Source organism: Rissa tridactyla, chromosome 23, assembly GCF_028500815.1.
Source record: "Rissa tridactyla isolate bRisTri1 chromosome 23, bRisTri1.patW.cur.20221130, whole genome shotgun sequence".
Classification (NCBI taxonomy): Eukaryota; Metazoa; Chordata; class Aves; order Charadriiformes; family Laridae; genus Rissa; species Rissa tridactyla.
Window position 1 is genome coordinate 2,482,016 of NC_071488.1, and position 17,213 is coordinate 2,499,228.

The 17,213-nt window shown below is 67.9% G+C and overlaps 1 protein-coding gene across 4 annotated transcripts; it reads right to left on the bottom strand.

The window, feature by feature from the left end:
- Positions 1-618: 618 nt before the first annotated feature.
- Positions 619-16,915, bottom strand: CGN (cingulin). 4 transcript variants are annotated; one of them, XM_054182903.1, is made up of 21 exons: positions 16,875-16,915; positions 10,222-11,245; positions 9,943-10,046; positions 9,309-9,378; positions 9,080-9,175; positions 8,605-8,756; positions 8,169-8,310; positions 7,872-8,084; positions 7,126-7,274; positions 6,714-6,855; positions 6,433-6,624; positions 6,077-6,283; positions 5,746-6,003; positions 5,095-5,265; positions 4,821-4,982; positions 4,189-4,278; positions 2,853-2,936; positions 1,813-1,931; positions 1,594-1,702; positions 1,315-1,478; positions 619-1,202 (listed from the first exon to the last, which is right to left on the bottom strand). In XM_054182903.1, exons 2-21 carry the CDS (start codon positions 11,233-11,235, stop codon positions 1,061-1,063), a joined length of 3,780 nt encoding a protein of 1,259 aa, XP_054038878.1. In that variant the 5' UTR covers positions 11,236-11,245; positions 16,875-16,915; the 3' UTR covers positions 619-1,060. The 4 variants fall into 4 exon arrangements, with proteins under 4 accessions (XP_054038878.1, XP_054038880.1, XP_054038877.1 ...); XM_054182905.1 differs by lacking the exon at positions 16,875-16,915 and adding an exon at positions 14,209-14,915 and having other exon boundaries at positions 9,943-10,043; XM_054182902.1 differs by lacking the exon at positions 16,875-16,915 and adding an exon at positions 14,209-14,915.
- Positions 16,916-17,213: the final 298 nt, after the last annotated feature.

Consider the following 17,213-nt stretch of genomic DNA (forward strand, 5'->3'; position numbering starts at 1 on the left):
AAACTGAGGCAGAGGGTGGGGACGGTGGTTGACCTCGGCTCCGACACGCGTGTCCGGGAGGAGCCGAGGGCAGAACCGGTTGTGCCGGCCCGGTGTAGCCGCAGTGGGGATGCCGTGGGTGCGGGGCCAGGTGCTGGGCACGCCGAGCCTGGCACAGCCCTGGGCGGCAGCAACGCAGAGACGGGGCCGGTAGTGACCGGAGAGGGGACAGGGGTAGCCCTGGTGTTGTCACCCTGTCCCTCCCTGCTGACTCAAACTGTCACCAGGGTGTGGGAGGGGAAACTGAGGCAGCAGGGAGGAGGGGGTGGCCGGGTCCCCAGGCACCGTCCCGGCCCCGCGCTGGCTCAGGGATGGAGCCAGCACGGCCCCGCTCGAGGCCACGGAGGGGAACTGCGGTAACCACCTGCCAATCAAGGCAATGGCGCTAATTAGCAGTTGGCAGGACTCCCATCCTTGTTAATTAGCGATAACGAGGATTTATCTCCAGGCCAGATCCAGCGGAGTGGGGAAGGAGCTGCGTTCCCCGAGCGGGGCAGGAGCCCGGTGCCAACGCAGCCCCATGCGCCGGAGCCTGTGCCACCGCTCCGGCCCCGGCTGGACGACGAGCTGCGGGCATTAAAATGCTCGATTTTATTTAAAATAGCACTTTGAGAGAGGAAAAAAGGGCCGGGGAGGGGCGAAGGGCGGTTGCATATAAAAATATATGGGGGTGGCCAGAGCCACGGGTGCCCCCAGCCCCTCTGGCCCCAGGGGCCGTGTCTTGGACCCCAGGGCCACGGTGGCCCGGCAGGACCCAGTCACCAAAGGGGACGCCGGCCTCGGTGAGTGTGTGTCGTCCCCCCCCCCGGATAAAAAGCTACGGTGCAAACGCACCCTGAGACCCGTATGAAGATGAAGGGGGGAAGACAGTGTCCGGGAGTGGGGGGGGGTGGGGGGGGTGTCCCTCCCCCCGCCAACCGCTTTTTTGAGGGGCACCTTCCTTCACGTCCTTGGTAATGGCAGAGTTTTTGCGTGGAGCAGCTGGGTCCATGGGCGGTCCCTGGCCCCGAGGGAGCGGGCGTCAGCAGGAGCTGGTCTGGAGATTGGGCTCGTTGAGCAGCGAGGCGATGGAGGAGGGCCCGTAGGCACTGTCGAACTCCTCGTCCGAGCTGAGCCCATCGTCTTGCAGGGAGGAATCGGCGGCCGAGCGGGCGGCTTTGCGCCTGGGGATGGAGAAGAGGGGTCAGCCCTGGTGCGGGGACGGGGCTGGCACCCCGCTTCCAGCCCAGGGCCGGGGGCTGGGATCCCCCTCCTCTCCAGCCCCGCGCTCCCCACCAAGCCTCCTTCTCCAGCGCCTTGATGCGGTTCTGCAGCTGCTCGTTGAGCTCGTGCTGCTCCTCCAGCTCCCGCTGCACCTTCTTGCGGGCGCCCTCCAGCCGCTCGATCTCCTCCTCCGCCTCGTCCACTTGACGCTTCAGGGCCTTCACCCGCAGGCTCAGCTGCAGGGAGAGGGGGCGATTCCCACGGGATTTCCCCCGCCGGTGCGGGACAAGCACCCCGGGGTCCCTTCGGAAGCCGTTCAGCATCTCCCGAGGGCTCCCCTCCACCACCCACCTGGTCCTTCTGGTCGCTGACGTGCTGCCGCTCATCGTCGATCTGGATGGTGAGCTCCTTCACCTTCCTCTCCAGCTTGCGGTTGGAGGACAGCAGGACGCTCTTCTCCCTGCGGCGAAACAACGGGTGGGTGGGCAAGCCGGGCTGGCGGGGGGGGAGAGGCCGAAGGCAACCCCCCACCACCCCAGCCCCGAGGCGGGGGTCGGGGGTGGCCGGTACCTCTCCTCCGCCTGCAGCCGGTCCTGCAGCTCCTCCACCCGCGCCTCCAGCTGCGAGACGTTGCCGCTGGGTTTCTGCAGCCCCTCCGAGCTGGCCAAGCGGTTCTTCAGCTCCTTGTTCTGCGGGGAGCAAAATACCCTAAAAAACCGTCCCCGTCAACCCCCCCCGCTTTCATACTGGGGTTCCCAGCCCAGTGCGAAAGGCTCAGAACCTCGCTTATGTAAACAGGCGGTGAGTCAGGGCCCAGAAACCCTTTCCCAAGGTGGAGACGTAACGAGCCGGGTTATATAACGACAATTAGCCGTGCTGGCACCAGTCGGGGCACGAGGCAAGACCGGGATGTGCCGGGCACCACCGGGTGCAAGACACGACACCCATCATCCCCCAGTTTCTGCTCTTAACCGCCTTCGTCGGCCAAAAAAAAAAAAAAAATAAAAATTCCCCAAAAGCACCAGAAAAACCAGCTCCTCTCCCCGTCCCGCACAGCGGCGTCGCCCCGATCTCGTCAACCGGGCAGCGGTAACGATGGCGGCTGCCGCCGGGCCAGGCCCCGCAGCGTCAGCAGCAGGAGCCCCGTGTTTTTCTTGGCAGCCGTAATTCCGCGCCGGGAACAAGAACAGCTCGGGGAGCTCAGTTCCCATTGATCCGCCTCGTTAAGAGCCAGCTCGGGGTTAGGTAACGAAGGGTTTGGAGCGCAAGCCCGGGCAGGCTGGCGGGGAGCCGCGAGGGAAAGGGGGATCCCATGGGAATGCCACCGCGGGGAGATGCCGGACGGCTCCAGGGAAGCTCCGGCCAGGGGTTGGACATGGGGAGGAAGGAAACGGGCCGTATCCAGAGCAGGGAGGAGGAGGGGGAGTAGTTTTCCAGCAGCAAAAGCTCCTTGGGAACACGGTCCCTCTCCCAGGGATGCTCTAGAGAGGAGCGGGGCCGCACCGGGACGCTTCGCCCCGTACCCCCCATGGGACAAGGGGTCCCGCTGTCCCCTCCGGCTGTCCCCACGGCCCCGCGCTGGCTCCATGCCCCCCGTGGCTCAGCCGTACCTGCCTCTCCAGCGAGACCTTGTCGCACTCCAGGTCCTGCCGGCTGGAGCGTTCCTGCAGCAGCTCTGCCCGCAGCTGGTCGATCTGGGGACAAGGAACGCAGCACGGGTTGGTTTTGCCACATCCTTTGCCGCCACATTCTCTGGGCTAGCGACTGGGGCCACCGAGGTGGCCACGGCTCAGATTTCTTCCCGCAACACCAGCGCTGCGGAGCACGGGCGGACTCAGTGCACCCAACGTCCCACGGCACGCAGCCGGTGTCGACGGCACCAAAAACCCCCGACGAGAGGATTTCGGTTCCTTCCTAAATTAGTTACCGCCATTCTGGCGAGCGGCCCAGAGGCGAGGGCTGCAGTTTTCCACTGGAGGGTTTAAACTGGTTGGACTGGGAGCCGGGGACCCGGCTGCGCTCCCGGCTCTGCCCGGCACCACGGCGCAGCCGTGCCGGGGGCAAGAATGGGTTTAATCCTTCGACGGAGCAAACCCAGAACGGCCCCAGGGGCCCCTTTCAAGTTGACCAAGGCGAAACGCGCAGCTTTGTGCGTTTAATTTTAAAGCGAAGGAAATCGGAGTTTTATATATAAAAAAAAATTTGCTCAAATTTTACTCGAGCGCCCCAAAAGCCGGTAGGGCCACTCCTGAGCCAAACCCAGCCGCGGTTTCACGTACATCCCGCTCCGCAGCGCCCGTGCTTCAGACACGTCCAGGGGTCATGGGAAAAGTCTCCCTTCGAGATGTGCCCATTTCCCAGATGGAAAAACGGGACCCCCTCCCCCCTTTCACCGGCTCCCCATAGCCCGAGGGGTGCGAATCCCCCTTTCCAAGCCCCGGGCTGGATCCCGGTGGGGCAGGAGGGAGACGGGCTGTAAGCGGAGGAGCTGCCGATCCCAGGATCCCGGCAAAACCCAGCGCCGGCGGATTGCGGGAGGCTCCCACCTGCTCGCAGAGCCCAGGCACCGGCTCCGGCTTTGAAGGTAATTAGCGGGTGGGTTGACAGGGAGGGGAGAGCCGGGAGCCCGGTGTAATTTAAGCCCCGACTTCCTGCACAAACACAAACCTCACCCTGTAATTTCAGGGGATTTCTTTTTTTTCCGCGCCCCCCCGCCCCGCGCCGAGCTCGTATAATTTCCGTTCGCGCCCGAACCGGCTTTTCAGACACCGTCGTCCCGCTTGTATTTAGCGCGACGGAGGGCTGCTCGCTAACGACTCATTACATGGGGTTGTACCTCCTTGCGCCCGAGGATCCGCGTTACCCAGTGGTGCTTTGCCGGAGCCGGGGGGGGGGTCTCCGTCCCGGCACCAGCCGGGTTTGGAGGGGGGGCTCCTCCCGCCCTACCTGATCTCTGCTCCGGTTGACCCTCTCCGTCAGCAGCTCCACCGTGGTCCTCTCCTCGTCCAGCTCCACCTCCAGGCGCTTGGACTTCTCCTGCGTGGAGAGGGGAGCAGAAGGGTTAAGCGGGAGCCTCGGGGGGTCTCGCCGGCTCGGACCCTCCAGCCGGGATGCCGGAGGAAGGGGGTTTGCTCCGACAACGCTCCCAGCCTGGCAAAACCCAACCGGCCTGGGGGGCTCCGGTGCAGCCCGGTGGAGTCGGGGCTGGGGGGGCAGGAGAAGGGAGACGCTGGGCTGTGAGACACGGCGCTTGACGCCCTGCGGACCCCCGTGCACCCCCCCCCCCCAACTTCGGGGGAGAACAACCCATCAAAGCAAGGGCCTGTGGCAAGCCCAGCCGCGGGGCAGCGCCGGACGGAGCCGACACAAAGCCGGCTGCGCTGGCGATTAATAAATATAATATTAGCAACGCCCCGCAGCGCTGCCGGGCTGCGCAACTCCTCTTCCTCAGCAACTCCTCTGCCTCAGCGGCTGCGGGACGGAGGACGCCCGGGCCAGCTCTGCCCCTCGCTGTCAGCAACGCAGCATTGCAGGGACGGGGCGAGCGGTTTTCGGGGCGTTGGGCCGCGCTCCCCCACCTCCAGCGCCTTGACGTGCCGGGAACGATCGTCCTGCGAGCGCTTCTTGGTGTCCATCTCCTGCTCCAGGTTGTGCAGGCGCTGGAGCAGCACCTCCTTATCCAGCAGCGCACTCTCCCGCTCCGCCTGGCTGTCCTGCAGCGCTTGCTTCAGCCGGGCCACCTGCGGCACCCAAGGGGGAAGATGTCCCCATGCCAGACGTGGCGCCGGGCATGACACGGAGGGACGGAGAGGACATTGTGGGGACCCGCAACCCGCCAGCCCTCGCCGTAACCTCGTCCTGCAGCCGCCCCACGCTGAACTGCATCTTCTCCACCTCGGCGCCCCGATCCTTGGCTTGTTTTTGGGAGTCCGTGAGCTCCTTCCGCGACTTCTCCTTGAACTCCTCCAGCTGCGACTTCAGCGCCGCCAGCGAGCTGTGGGACTCCTCCGTCATCTGCTCCAGCTGCGGCGGAGAGGGGACAGCTGAGGAGCTGGGGACCAGCCCACGCACCCCCTGCCCTTGCTGACGGGGCACGAGGTGGGAGAAGGTACCCGTGGGCATGGGGCTGGGGGGACATTTCTGCTTCCGTGGGCTCGGGAGCATCACGGCAAGGGGTGCCAGCCCTGTCAGAGCAGCCTGGAGCTCTGGCCGGAGCCACTCGGGGAAGGGCAGGGGACAACATGGCGCTGGGACACCAGGGGATGCTGATCCCTAGGGACAGCGTGGTTTTATGGAGTCTCCTGGGCCACCGGGGGGAGGATCAGTCCTAATCAGCTCCGCAGGGAAACCAGACCCGCACCCAAAGTCCCGGATCCCTCCCCAAACCCAGCGAGGGGAGCTCCCCATCCCACGGCACGGGGACTGGGTGCCGCGGCACACGGTGGGGACGGGGGCGTCCTGGGGGTGGAAGCGTCCCCGGAGCCACCCGGGCGACCCCCCAACCTCTTTGTTCAGCTTCTCCGTGGTGCGGTCGAGCAGGCGCTTCTGCTCCTCCAGCTCGCTCTTGGCGCGCTTGAGCTGCTCCTTCTGCCGCTGCTCCTCCTGGTAGGACGCGCTCAGCTCCTGGTGCTCCTGCGTCAGCCGGGCCAGGCCGCGCTGAGCCTCCTCCAGCCGCGTCTCCAGCGACCGCTTGGCCATCAGCAGCTCCTGCTCCCGCTCCGTGGCTTCGCCCAGCGACTCCTCCATCTGCCTGCGCTCTGCCTGCGGGGAGGGGGCTCTTCAGGCTCCGTCCCTCGGCAGGGGAACAGCTGGGGAACGGCCGCAGTCCTGGTACCTCCAGTTTGGTGACCTTCTCCTTGAGCCGTGCCTGGGAGCCCTCCCAGTTCTCGCCCAAGCGCTCGTATTCCTTCAGCTGCGTCTCCATCCCAAGGATCTTCCTCCTCAGGTCGTCGTTCTGATCCTGCACCTCTCGCAGGCTGGACTCCACCGTCTTCCTCGCCTGCTCCGAGGCCTCCCGCGCGCTCTCCAGGGAAGTCTTCGCCTGCAACGCAGCCGCAGCATGGGATGGAGCCGGGACTAGCTGCTGAGCTGGGAGGCGGGGGTGGGTCTCGGGGGGGCAATTTGGGCTCGCATCCCTTGGTATGGCTGGGTGGGGGCAACCCCCTTCCTTCCCCCGGTCCCCAGGCTCACCTTGGTGGCCTCGTCCCGCTCCTCCTGGAGCTGCTGCAGGTCCCTGCGGTACCGTTCCAGCTCCCCGTCGCGGCTGGACGCCTCCTCCCGCATGGTGCCCTTCAGCGCCGCCAGCTCCCGCTCCCGCTCCCGCAGCTGCTCCTCCCGGCTCCGCTTCTCCGCTGCCAGCTCCCGCTGAGCCTCCCGCAGCTCCTGGGACGGAGGGGAGTGGGGTGTCGGGGACCCTTGGCGCTGGACGGGGTCCCCGGCGCCGCCTGCCGCCTCCTTCCCTCGTCACCCACCTTCCTGAGCGCCTCCAGCTCGCCGGGGTCTGCCGCGCTGCTCCGCGCCTGCTCCGCGTCCTCCCGGGCGGCGGCGAAGCGCTCCTGCAGCTCCCGCAGCTCCTCCTCAAACTCCTCCCGCTCCAGCTTCACCTGCAGCAGCCTGGAGAGGGGCAGGATGAGGCCACCAAACCCAGCCCCGTGTCCCCCTGTCCCACACCCCCAGCCCCAGCGTGCCCAGAGAGCGGCACCCGGCTCGGCCATCGCCTTCCTCCCCGGCGTGCCCAGCGAGGAAGAGGAGGGCCAACCCCATCCCAGCTCCCGACGCATTTTAACGGCGTTTGGAGTAAAGGTGCTGGGTGGTGGTGGCGGGCGGCTGGACCTCCCCAAAAGTTGCTCGCGCCCCCGGCTCAGCCGCAGCCCCGGCACTTACTCCTGCTTGGCGGTGCGGAGCTCGTCCTTGTTCTTCTGGAACATGTCCCGCCAGTGCCCCGTCTCCTCCGCGCTCTCCTCCAGCTCCCGCTGCAGGTTCCTCACCACCGTGTTGATCTTCTGCCTCTCCGACTCCAGGCTGGCCTGATCCTGGATGGAAGCCTTTGAGCGCTCGCCCGCAGAGCGGCATCCTCGTGCGATGCTCTGGCGATGCCGAGTTCCTGCCCTGGCTAACGCCCCCCAAACCAGCCCAGGGAAGCCACGCAGGGACCCAAGGAGCCCCCGGACCTCCCCAAACCAGCCCAGGGAAGCCACGCAGGGACCCGAGGAGACCCCAGACCGCCCCAAACCAGCCCAGGGACCCGAGGAGCCGCCGGACCTCTCCGAACCAGCCCAGGGAACCCACGCAGGGACCCAAGGAGCCCCCGGACCTCCCCGAACCAGCCCAGGGAAGCCACGCAGGGACCCGGGGAACCCCCAAACCAGCCCAGGGAAGCCACGCAGGGACGCGAGGAGCCCCCGGACCTCCCCAAACCAGCTCCGCCCTCCCCACAGCATCTCCATCCTGGGGCAGCGAGAGCCGGGACAGAGGGATGCTCCGATGGGGCGAGTTTGGGGCAGGACACAAACCCCATTTCCAGCTCAGGACCATTTAAAGGGGGAATTCAAGGGCACCGACTCCAAGCAAAGACCCTTCCCAGCCACAGCCAGCAAGTCCCCGTCCCCCGGCCCTCCCCGCAGCCGGACCTGCGTCATGTCCTCCATGCTGCGCCGCAGCTGGTCCATGTCGCTCTGGTACTGCTGCCGGACACGGTCCAGCTCCTTGTCGTGGCTGGCCACCTCCTCCTTGAGGGCTCCCTTCAGCGCCGTCAGCTCCCGCTCCCGCAGCCGCAGCTGCTCCTCCTGCCGCTGTTTGGAGCTCAGGGCCTCCTCCAGCTCCTCCCTGGTCTCCAGCAGCTCCTGTGGGCCAAGGGGACAGCCCGGCTCGGTGGCAGCGAAGCGACAGAGGGGGATGCCCGCGCCTCGGCGCGATCCTCGCCGTACCTTGTACAAGGCTTCGCCGCCCGCGGCCGCGCCGGAGCCCTTGCGCAGGCGGTCGAGCTCTCGGCGCGTGGCCAGCAGCTGCTCCTCGCAGTCGCCCAGCCGCGTCTCCGCCTGCTCCTTGGCTGTTCTCGCCTCGCTCAACCTGGGGGAAGGGGACACAACAGCAATGGGGTCCTTCAGAGCCTGGCAGGGACCACCCGCCGGCCCCTGGGGACCCACATCTGCACCCCGAGGGGCCGGGGATGCAGCACCCGCCTACGAGCACCTACATGGTGGGCGGCTCGTCCCGGCACGGCGAAGGGGACGGGGACAGCGGGGGTGACGGCCACCCACCCTCGCGCTCCCCCAGCCCTCTTTGTGTCTCCAAATGTCCCCCCCGCCCCAAACCCTCCGTCAGCGTTCCCAGCGCGGCCGCAGCCCCCGCGGTGGCTCTTACTCTTGCAAACTCCTCTGCAGCTCCTGGCTTTTCTTCTCCAGGGCCCCCCGCAGCCGCTGGTTCTCCCCCTCCGCCTCCCGCAGCCGCGACTCCAAGCCCCGAGCGGTGCCGCTCCTGCCCGGATCCCGGCTCAGCTCCAGCTTCTGGCGGAGCTGCAGGAGAAGGGACACGGGTCACGTCCCCTCCGCGGGGGCACAGCGACCAGCGACCGCAGCCATGCTCCATGTCCCCCTCCCCAGCATTCCCACCCCCCCGGCTCCGGCAGGGATGGGAATGACCCCCAGCGCCCACGAGACACCCCAGCGGGGTGTAAAACAGACCAGGGGAAAATTTGGTCTCGCCTGGGCACCTGAGCCCAAGTGAAGGGGCTCGGAGCAGGGGCCCATTGCGCTTCTCCTCCCCCCCGGGGATATAGACCGCGGTCCCACGGCCCCCCCGAGCCCCCCAGCCCCCCTAACCTTCTGCCTGGCTTCACCTTGGTCTCCTCATCGAGCTTCTCCTGCAGCTCCTCCACCTTCCTGGCCAGGTCTCTGTGCTGGGGCTGGGAACACGCCGCGTCCTTGGGAGGTGCCTGGAGAGACCCCCCCCCCGGGCTCACTCGGTGGGTTCAGGGCACCGCAACCCCCTCCACCACCACCACCACCGGGGGGGAGCTTGGGGTCTCCCCCCAAACTGGGAGCAGCACAAGGATGGCCCCGACTCACCGCCAGCTCCTGCATCTTCTCCAGCAGCCGGGCGGTTTTCCTCTTCAGGGAGATTTCGCTCTCGCTGCTCCTGCGTCAGAGCGGGGGGAAGCGTTTGGGGATGGGGGGGGACAGAGATGGGGGGAAGTGTTTGGGGACAGGGGGGGACGGAGATGGGGGGAAGCGTTTGGGGATGGGGGGGACGGAGATGGGGGGAAGTGTTTGGGGACAGGGGGGATGGAGCTGGGGGAAGCATTTGGGGACGGGGGGGATGGAGCTGGGGGAAGCATTTGGGGATGGGGGGGGACGGAGCAAGGGGAAGCATTTGGGGATGGGGGGATGGAGATGGGGGGAAGCATTTGGGGACGGGGGGGACGGAGCAAGGGGAAGCGTTTGGGGACGGCGGGATAGAGCAAAGGGAAGCGTTTGGGGATGGGGGGGACAGAGTGGGGGCACGTCCCAGCCCAGGATGCAGGAACACCCCCAGCACTTTGCCGCTCGCTCCCCCCCCAAAATCCTGAGCACCATGTGGATACCGGGACACCCCCGCTCCCAAACCGCCCCCGCAGCATCCCAGCCGCAGCCTGGGGGCTTTGGGAAAGGGGCAGGGAGTGACGGGGGCAGGCGCGGGGGGGGGGCTCGGGGGGGCTCTCACCCCTCCTTCAGGATGCCATAGATGAGCTCCTTGGGGTGCTCGCTGCCGCCGGGCTGGGCGACCTCCCGCTGGTCCCGCAGCAGGTCCGGGGTGGATTTGAGCTGCTTTAAGGGATAAAAAAGCTCAGCTCTGGCAAGGACATGTGTGTCGTCCCCCCCCAGCCCCGACCCGGCACCCTGGGTCCTGCCGCTCGCCTTGGTGCCGGTGCCCCCCTCGGCTACGGAGCTCGTGACCCTTGTGATCCCCGCAGGATCGGGCCCCCCCCCCCCCCCCCGGTACCTGCAGCTCTGCCCGGGCTTTGCTCTGCAGCCGCTCGCCCGCGGGCTCCTCCGCGCCCCGGTTCGCCCGCTGGCTCCTCGCCCCCCCGTCCTCCATCCCCACGGCTCCGCCGGGGCGGCCGAGGCTGCCGGCGGGCACCGCGGGGCGAAGGCCACCGGCCCGGCGTTGGGTACTGCTCAGTTCCCCGGCATCCGGCACGTCGCGGTGGGGGACGCGGCCGTCCAGGCTCTGGGAGCGTTTCCTCTCCTCCGAGGGGATCCGGCCCCTCCGGGCCGCCCGCCCTCGCTGCTGCACCTTCCCGTCGAACTTGCTGATGAGGGAATCCACCGAGGAGAGGGGTTTGGTGTCCACGTCGCTGTCGCCCACCGCGGCTTCCGTGTCCGAGGAGGGGGCTTTGGCCATGGCCCTCGAGCCGGGGGCTTTGGCCCGCTCCGGTGCGATGTTCAACATGCTGCTGCTTTTGCCGCCGGCCAGAGCCCGCTGCTGCCGGCTGCCGCTGGGCCGGGGAGCGCCGGCGGCGAAGGGCTCGCGGTCGGCGGTGCTGAGCAGGTCCCCGTGGGACTGCGTCCTCCGCAGCTCCTCTCCCAGCAGCCGCTTGCCCGGCGGAGGTTGGGGCTCATGGCGGGAGGTCACCGAGACACCGCCAGTCTCCTCATCCGAGGTGCTGTGGGACGAGCCGTGCCGGAGCTGCCGCCCCACGTAGGGGTTTTCCGGCAGGTCCGAGTCGGAGCTGATGGAACCAGGGGGCTGGGGGCCGGCGGGGGGGTTGGGGTAGGAGCCCTCGCTCTTGATCTGCACCCCAAAGGAGTCGCCGCCCTTCTCGCCGCTGTTGAGGACGACGAAGGGCTGCCCGGCGATGCCCTGCACCCGCACGGCCACCCCGTAGGAGCCGGGCTTGCCCCTCGCCTTGGGGGGTCTCCGGGGCTCCTGCAGGTCGTTGATGAAGCGGATCTGGACGCCGTAATCCACGGGGCTCTGCTTCTCCGCCATCGCTGCGCTCGCCGGCCACTCCATCACCGCGGTCCTTGGAGAGGAGGGGGGGGAGAGGGGACAGAGTCATCCTCGGATCGGAGACGGCGCTTGGCGAGGGTCCGGCTGCCAGAGGACACTGCAGCGTCCCCAGGACAGGACGGGGACAAGGCTTGCTGTGCCGGCACCGGCATCGCCAGGGAGAGCAAACCCCCCCCCAGCCCCAGCCCGCAGCCGGACCCTCACCGCGGTTGCCGCCGCTGGCCCTTGGTGGCCAGAGCCCGGGGACGCGGAGGGGAGGCAGAGATCCAGGCTGGGCTCCGCAGCCGGGCTCCGCTCCCGAAGCCTCCCGGGCGGCTGCGGAAGGAACGCCGCAGCCTGGCTGCAGCCGGAGCTGGCGTCCCTCAGCATCACCCCCAGCGCCGGGGCAGCCGCTCGCGTCCCGTGGGGAGGGGACAGATATGAGCAGTGACATATTGGGAACAGCGTGACGGAACCCTCCCCCCCGGTCCCGGCGGCACCCAGGGCGATGCCGGACGGAGACCGGCAGGAGCGGGGAACGCAGAGGGGTGGGGGGCTGAGCTCCCCTACAGGCACCTGGGGGGGGTTACGTGACAGAAAAGCCCAAAATCAGCCCCCGAGCCCCACGACATTGTGTATTCATCCCCCCCCCGAGCACCGGGAGCAGCCGCGGCTCCTTTCTCTGCTGTAAATAACGCGGATACCAGGAGCGATGCGAGGTGCCGAGCACTCAGCTTGCACCCGCGTCCCCGGGGGGGTGTCCCCAGCCAGGCAGGGGGATGCTTAAACCCATCCCGCAGGTGGAGAAAAAAAAAAAACAAAACAAAAAAACAAAAGCAAAACCCCACACTTTCAGCTCAAATCGGGACATCGCCCCCAAAGCCGCCCCAGCCCGGCACGGGGAGCGGGCAGGGATGGAGTGGGGGGATGCCCAGCGTCTCCCACCTCCTCACGTCAGCCCTGAGCCCACGTCTCCCCCCGTTTCCCCCCCCGGGGAAGAAGCCAGAGCGGGACGCCCCTTGCCGTGGGACGGCAGAGAGGGGCCCGGAGCAGCAGCGGGGGCTGGAGGCAGCAGCCGGTGCCACGCGGACTCCGCGAGCAGCGCCAGGAGGGATGAGTCCTTGGCTTCCCCCGGCCCTGCTGGCCCCCCACTGCCGCCGTCTGCTCCCGGCCCCCGGCCAAAACCCGACGGGGGCAGCTCCCGCGGCTCCTCGGCTTCGCCGGAGTCACCCGTGGGGTCTCCCACATCCCTGTCCCGAGCCAGCAGCCGGGGCAGCAACCGGGAGCTGCTGGCTGCGGCGGGCAGGGGAATGGCTAGTTATGTCCCAGGCGAAGGAGCCCAGGAGCCGCAGAGGTGATGGGAGAGGAGCCCCCGTCCCCTGAGCTCGTTATCCCTGCCCGGTGTCCAGCTAATGAGATCAGCAACAGACACCAGCCTCTATAAATACGCCCTGAGCCCAGCGCCCGCGGCCAGAGCCCCTAACGCCGACCCCACCAGCCCCGTCCCCGCCGCGCGCCGCAGCATCCCCTGCGGGGGGCCGGGAGGAGCAGGACCCCCACCAACCTGCCCCAGGAGAGGCAACCAGCTTCGGCAGCAAAATTCAGAATTTTCCCCGGCTGCCAGCGTCCAAAGTGCGGCCGGTGACAAAGCCCGGCCCGGGTGGGGAGAGGAATGGGCCCCGACTGCTATCGGGGTGGCAACCGCGAGCCGTGGGCGCAGCACCCGCCCTGGGAGGACCTTTGGATGGGTGGCGAGGGGCGGCACGGCTTCGCGGCAACACGGCATCATGGCGGCACAGCATCCTCCCGCGGCATTGCCGGCGCGGCAGGGGCTCGCCGAGCAAAGCGCCGGCCTCGCCAGCATCCCCGCCGCCGGCAAAGGACGCGGCTCTGCCCTGGCACAAGCGGGGAGCAGGTGGCAGGGAACGGCAGGGGACGGATGCGGTTGGGGACGTCGCCGGGCTCAAACGCGGCCTGGCACAGGATGGCACCGGGGTGAGGAGGATTTGCTCTTTCCGAGCTTCGCTGCCGGCTTCAGGGGGCTCCGGTGGCGTTTGGGAAGCCGGGAGGAAGCAGGTGAGCCAGGCCCGGTTACAGCCCAGGAATGCCTCCTTCCTCCTGGAAGGGCTCCAGAGAAAGGGCTGGAGCCGGATCGCATTCCTGTGTGGCGGAGCAACACCCAGCCCCGCGCTGGAAACACAGCCCCGGGAGGGGATTTCACTGGAAACCACAGGGAAGGAGCCTGGAAGCAGGAGGGACGGAGAATCGGGGATAAGAACAGGCTGGTTATTGTCCGCGGGGCGCGCCTTGTGCTCCGACGCACCCCAGCGAGGGCAGCGCCGAGCCCTGGGGGTCCCGCTGCGGGACGAGGCGAGAGCCCAGGGGTCTCTTGCCCGAGGGGTCTCTTGCCGGCGGTCACGCACACCCCCCGGCATCGCGCTGCCGGCCGCGCCGGGGATGGCGGGCGGCCAGCTCCGCTCGCCCGCACCGGCCGCACAATGAGCCCTTTGTGGCCAGGACGTTTAACCCAGAAAGTTGTTTTGCAATTGGCGGGCGGCGCTGGAAAAGGGGCTCCTGTGCCCGGCGGGGCTCTGCATCCCCCCCCCCCACACCCCCCCCACCCCCGGCTCCCAGAACACCTGGGTGGGAAAGGCCGCGGCTGCCAGGTCGGGCTGAGCCTCCTCCATCAAGGTCAGACGCGTAATTCGACCGCGGGCGGCCACATGCCGGGACCCCGGCGAGGAGCTGGCTCCGTTTTCCCCCTTTCCGAGCCCCCCTTTCCGAGCAGCACCCCACAAGGATGGGGACAAAAAACCACAGGATTATCCCAAAAGCACCTTGTGACCGGACTGACGGCGCGGGGAAGGAGCCAACAGAGACGCACAAACCCGGCCGTTTCTCCCCCATCACCACCTGGGGGTTGTTTTTTGGGGGCGGGGGGGATCCCGACCCGGTTTGGGCGGTTTCCACCCAGGGTTTCCCCACGGCTTCGCTCACCTGCGCGGCTGCTCGCTCAGCCCTCCGCGTTCACAGCCCGGCTTTCGCTCGGGGCCAAAGTCCGGGGCCGATTTCGGGCGCAGGCAGCGCACGCCGTGCCTCTGCCCTGCCCGTCACCGGGCCCGACACCGGCGGGGACCGGCTATTCCTGCTCTCCCGGGACCCGAAACCCCGCACCGTGTCGGAGGAACCCGAAACCAGGGCACCTGCGTCACGCAACAGGGACGGGCTCGCGGTGACGCTGGCCGGCAGCGTGCCAGGGGCTGGGAGAGGGATGTCGGCGGGGAGAAGGGTCGCCCCCCAGGCGACGTCCCCCGGGGCGGCCGCGGGAGCTGATAAGGACCGAATTCCTTCATCCCGACCCGGCCGCGGGCAGAGCCCTTGGGTTAATCATCAACCCGGAGACTGGAAAATCCCGTTCCCGGCCTCTCCCAGGGGTTTCGGAAACCAAACCCCGCTCTCCATCCTCGTGCCGAGGGCGGCTCCACCGCGGCGCCCCGACACCACCGTCACCGCACGAGCCGCGACGCAGGGTGCTGCGGTAAACGCCGCTCAGGTCCGTTTACTGGTTTCCAAGCGAGTCGTGCCTCCAAAACCGGAATTATTTTCATCCACGCGCTCGTGGGACAAATACTTCCCTGGGGGGAACGGGCGGGGAGCGAGGAAGAGCCCTGGGGGCGTTACGTGGCTCCGCCACAAGCCAAGAGGTCCCCAACGGCTCTGGTTTCACCCCAAAGCGGGGACCCCCCCCCCCTGCCCCCCATTGTTGGGGTCCCCGGGGCAGGTCGGGCAGCGCAAACACGAGCGCGCAACATCGCACCAACCCCCCCAAAGGGACGGCAACACCTCCCGCCCTGCAAAAGGGGACGCTGAGGAAGGGACTGGGGGGGATGCCGCGAGTGCCGCAGCCACGACGCAGCGGTGAGGGGCTCCGCCAACAAAGCAGGGGCCTCCGCCGGGCTAAACGGCACCTTATCTCCAGGGATGGAGATGGAAAACCCGACCCCGTTCCAAACCAGCCGGACTGGTCGGGGTGGTGGGAGAGGCAAAGCCAGCCCCGATTGAGCCGCAAACACCCTCCCCAGGACGGTTGGCAAGAGCCGGCACATGGGGGACCTCGGGAGGCAACGGAGTCCCGGGGCAGCGGGTGAGGCAGGTGGCAGCGGGGACGGCACCCGAGCCCTAGATATTTTTTTTTTTTTTTTTCCCCCTTTCTTATTTAAACGGACTGCTAAAAATACGGCGCCGGGAGCCCGGGAAGTAGGGCAGCGCCGGGCCGGGGGGGGGTGGTGGGACCGCGGCGTCACCGCAGCCACCGCATCGTCCCGCACCCGCAAGAAACAACCGACCCGCACCCAAAGGGCTTCACCCCCCCCACACACACCCCCCGGGGATGTGACACCCCCACAGTCCCAGCGGCGCTTGATTAACTCCGTGCTAATGAGAAGCAGCGACGGCCGCCCCTATAGGGGCCCTATAGGGACAGACCCCTCCCCAAAGGACGGGAGCGCCTGTGGGTGCAGCTTCCATAGGGAACGGCAGATCCCGCAGGGCCATAGGGGCGGGTGAGGCAGCGCCCATAGGGGCTATAGGGGACAGCAGGGCCCCGATGGAGGGGTGGAACGGGGACAACCCCAGTCCCTCACTGGGGGAGCCACCTGGGGGGTCCCCATAGGATCTGCTATAGGTCTGGTCACCCCCTAGGGACAAGAGCCCCTATGGGGACCGCTATAGGTTGAGCCAAGGACGAGGGTCCCCATAGTGCCAGCCCCTACAGGATCTTCTATAGGGCAAGGTTTCCCCCACAAAGGAAAGCCCCTATAGCTTCCGCCATGGGGCAGGGCATGGCGCAGGAAGGACAGCCCATACGGCCCCAACTCCTATAGGCCCTGCCATAGGGCAGGGCACGCTCCAGGAAGGACAACACCTACAGCGCCAGTGCCTGTGGGCTCTGCTGTGGGGCGGGACATGCCAAGGACAACAGTCCCTATGGGCCCAGCCCCTATAGGCTCTGCCATAGGGCAGGGCACACCCTGGGGAGGACAGCACCGACAGACCCGGCCCCCATAGGCACAGCTATAGGGCAGGGCACCCCCCCAGGACAGCAGCCCCTATGGCCCCAACCTTTATAGGCGCTGCTGTGGGGCAGGGCAGCCTCCTGGCACAGCAGCCCCTATAGCCCCAACCCCTATAGGGCTATATATGCCCCTATATGGGGCAGGACCTGCTCCCAGGACTTGAGCACCTGTGGTGCTGGCCCCTATAGGCTCTGCCGTGGGGCAGGACCCACTCCCATCACAGCAGGCCCTATAGCCCCAGCCCCTATAGTCTCTGCCTTAGCCCAGGGCACCCTCCTAGGACATCAGCCCCCATAGCCCTGGCCTCTATAGGCGCTGCCGTGGGGCAGGGCACCCTCCTGGGACAGCAGCCCCTATATCCCTGAACTCTATAGGCACTGCCATAGGGCTGGGCACCCTCCCGGCACAGCGGCCCCTATAGCCCCGGTCCCTATAGGCTCTGCCGTGGGGCAGGACCCTCTCCCAGGACACCAGCCCCCATAGCCCCAGCCCCTGTAGGCGCTGCGGTGGGGTGGGGTGGGGCAGGGCACCCTCCCGGCACAGCGGCCCCGGTGTCCCCCGGTGCCCCCCGGTGTCCCCGCCACTCACCGCCGCCGCCGCGCGCGCCCGCCGCTGCCCACCGCAACCTGTTACCTTCGCCCAGGCCCCGCCCCCGGCGCCGCCCATTGGACCGCGCCGCGCCCGGCCCCGCCCCGGGGCGGGGACAAGCCCTGTTATGCCACGCCCCCCTCAAACCACGCCCCCCACCGGCCGACGGCCCGCCCCGGGAGGTCGGTCACGTGATGCAGGTAATTCGCCCCGCCATCTTGGGGAGGGAGGGGCGGCGGCGGCACCTTCGCGCTCCTCAACCGCCGCACCCGCCCCCAGGACACGGTGTGGCGGGGACGGTCCCGACCCTCCCGTCCCCCCCGGGGCGCTCTGCGGGGG

Bases quoted from the DNA above. Each gene is read 5' to 3' on its own strand.
- CGN (XM_054182903.1), bottom strand. From the start codon at position 11,235: ATGGAGTGGCCGGCGAGCGCAGCGATGGCGGAGAAGCAGAGCCCCGTG. The intron at 9,176-9,308 runs GTGAGTCGGGGC...GGGTCTCTCCAG, and splicing joins AGAAGATGCAGGAGCTGGCG to GCACCTCCCAAGGACGCGGC. The intron at 1,703-1,812 runs GTACCGGCCACC...GTTTCGCCGCAG, and splicing joins CGGCTGCAGGCGGAGGAGAG to GGAGAAGAGCGTCCTGCTGT.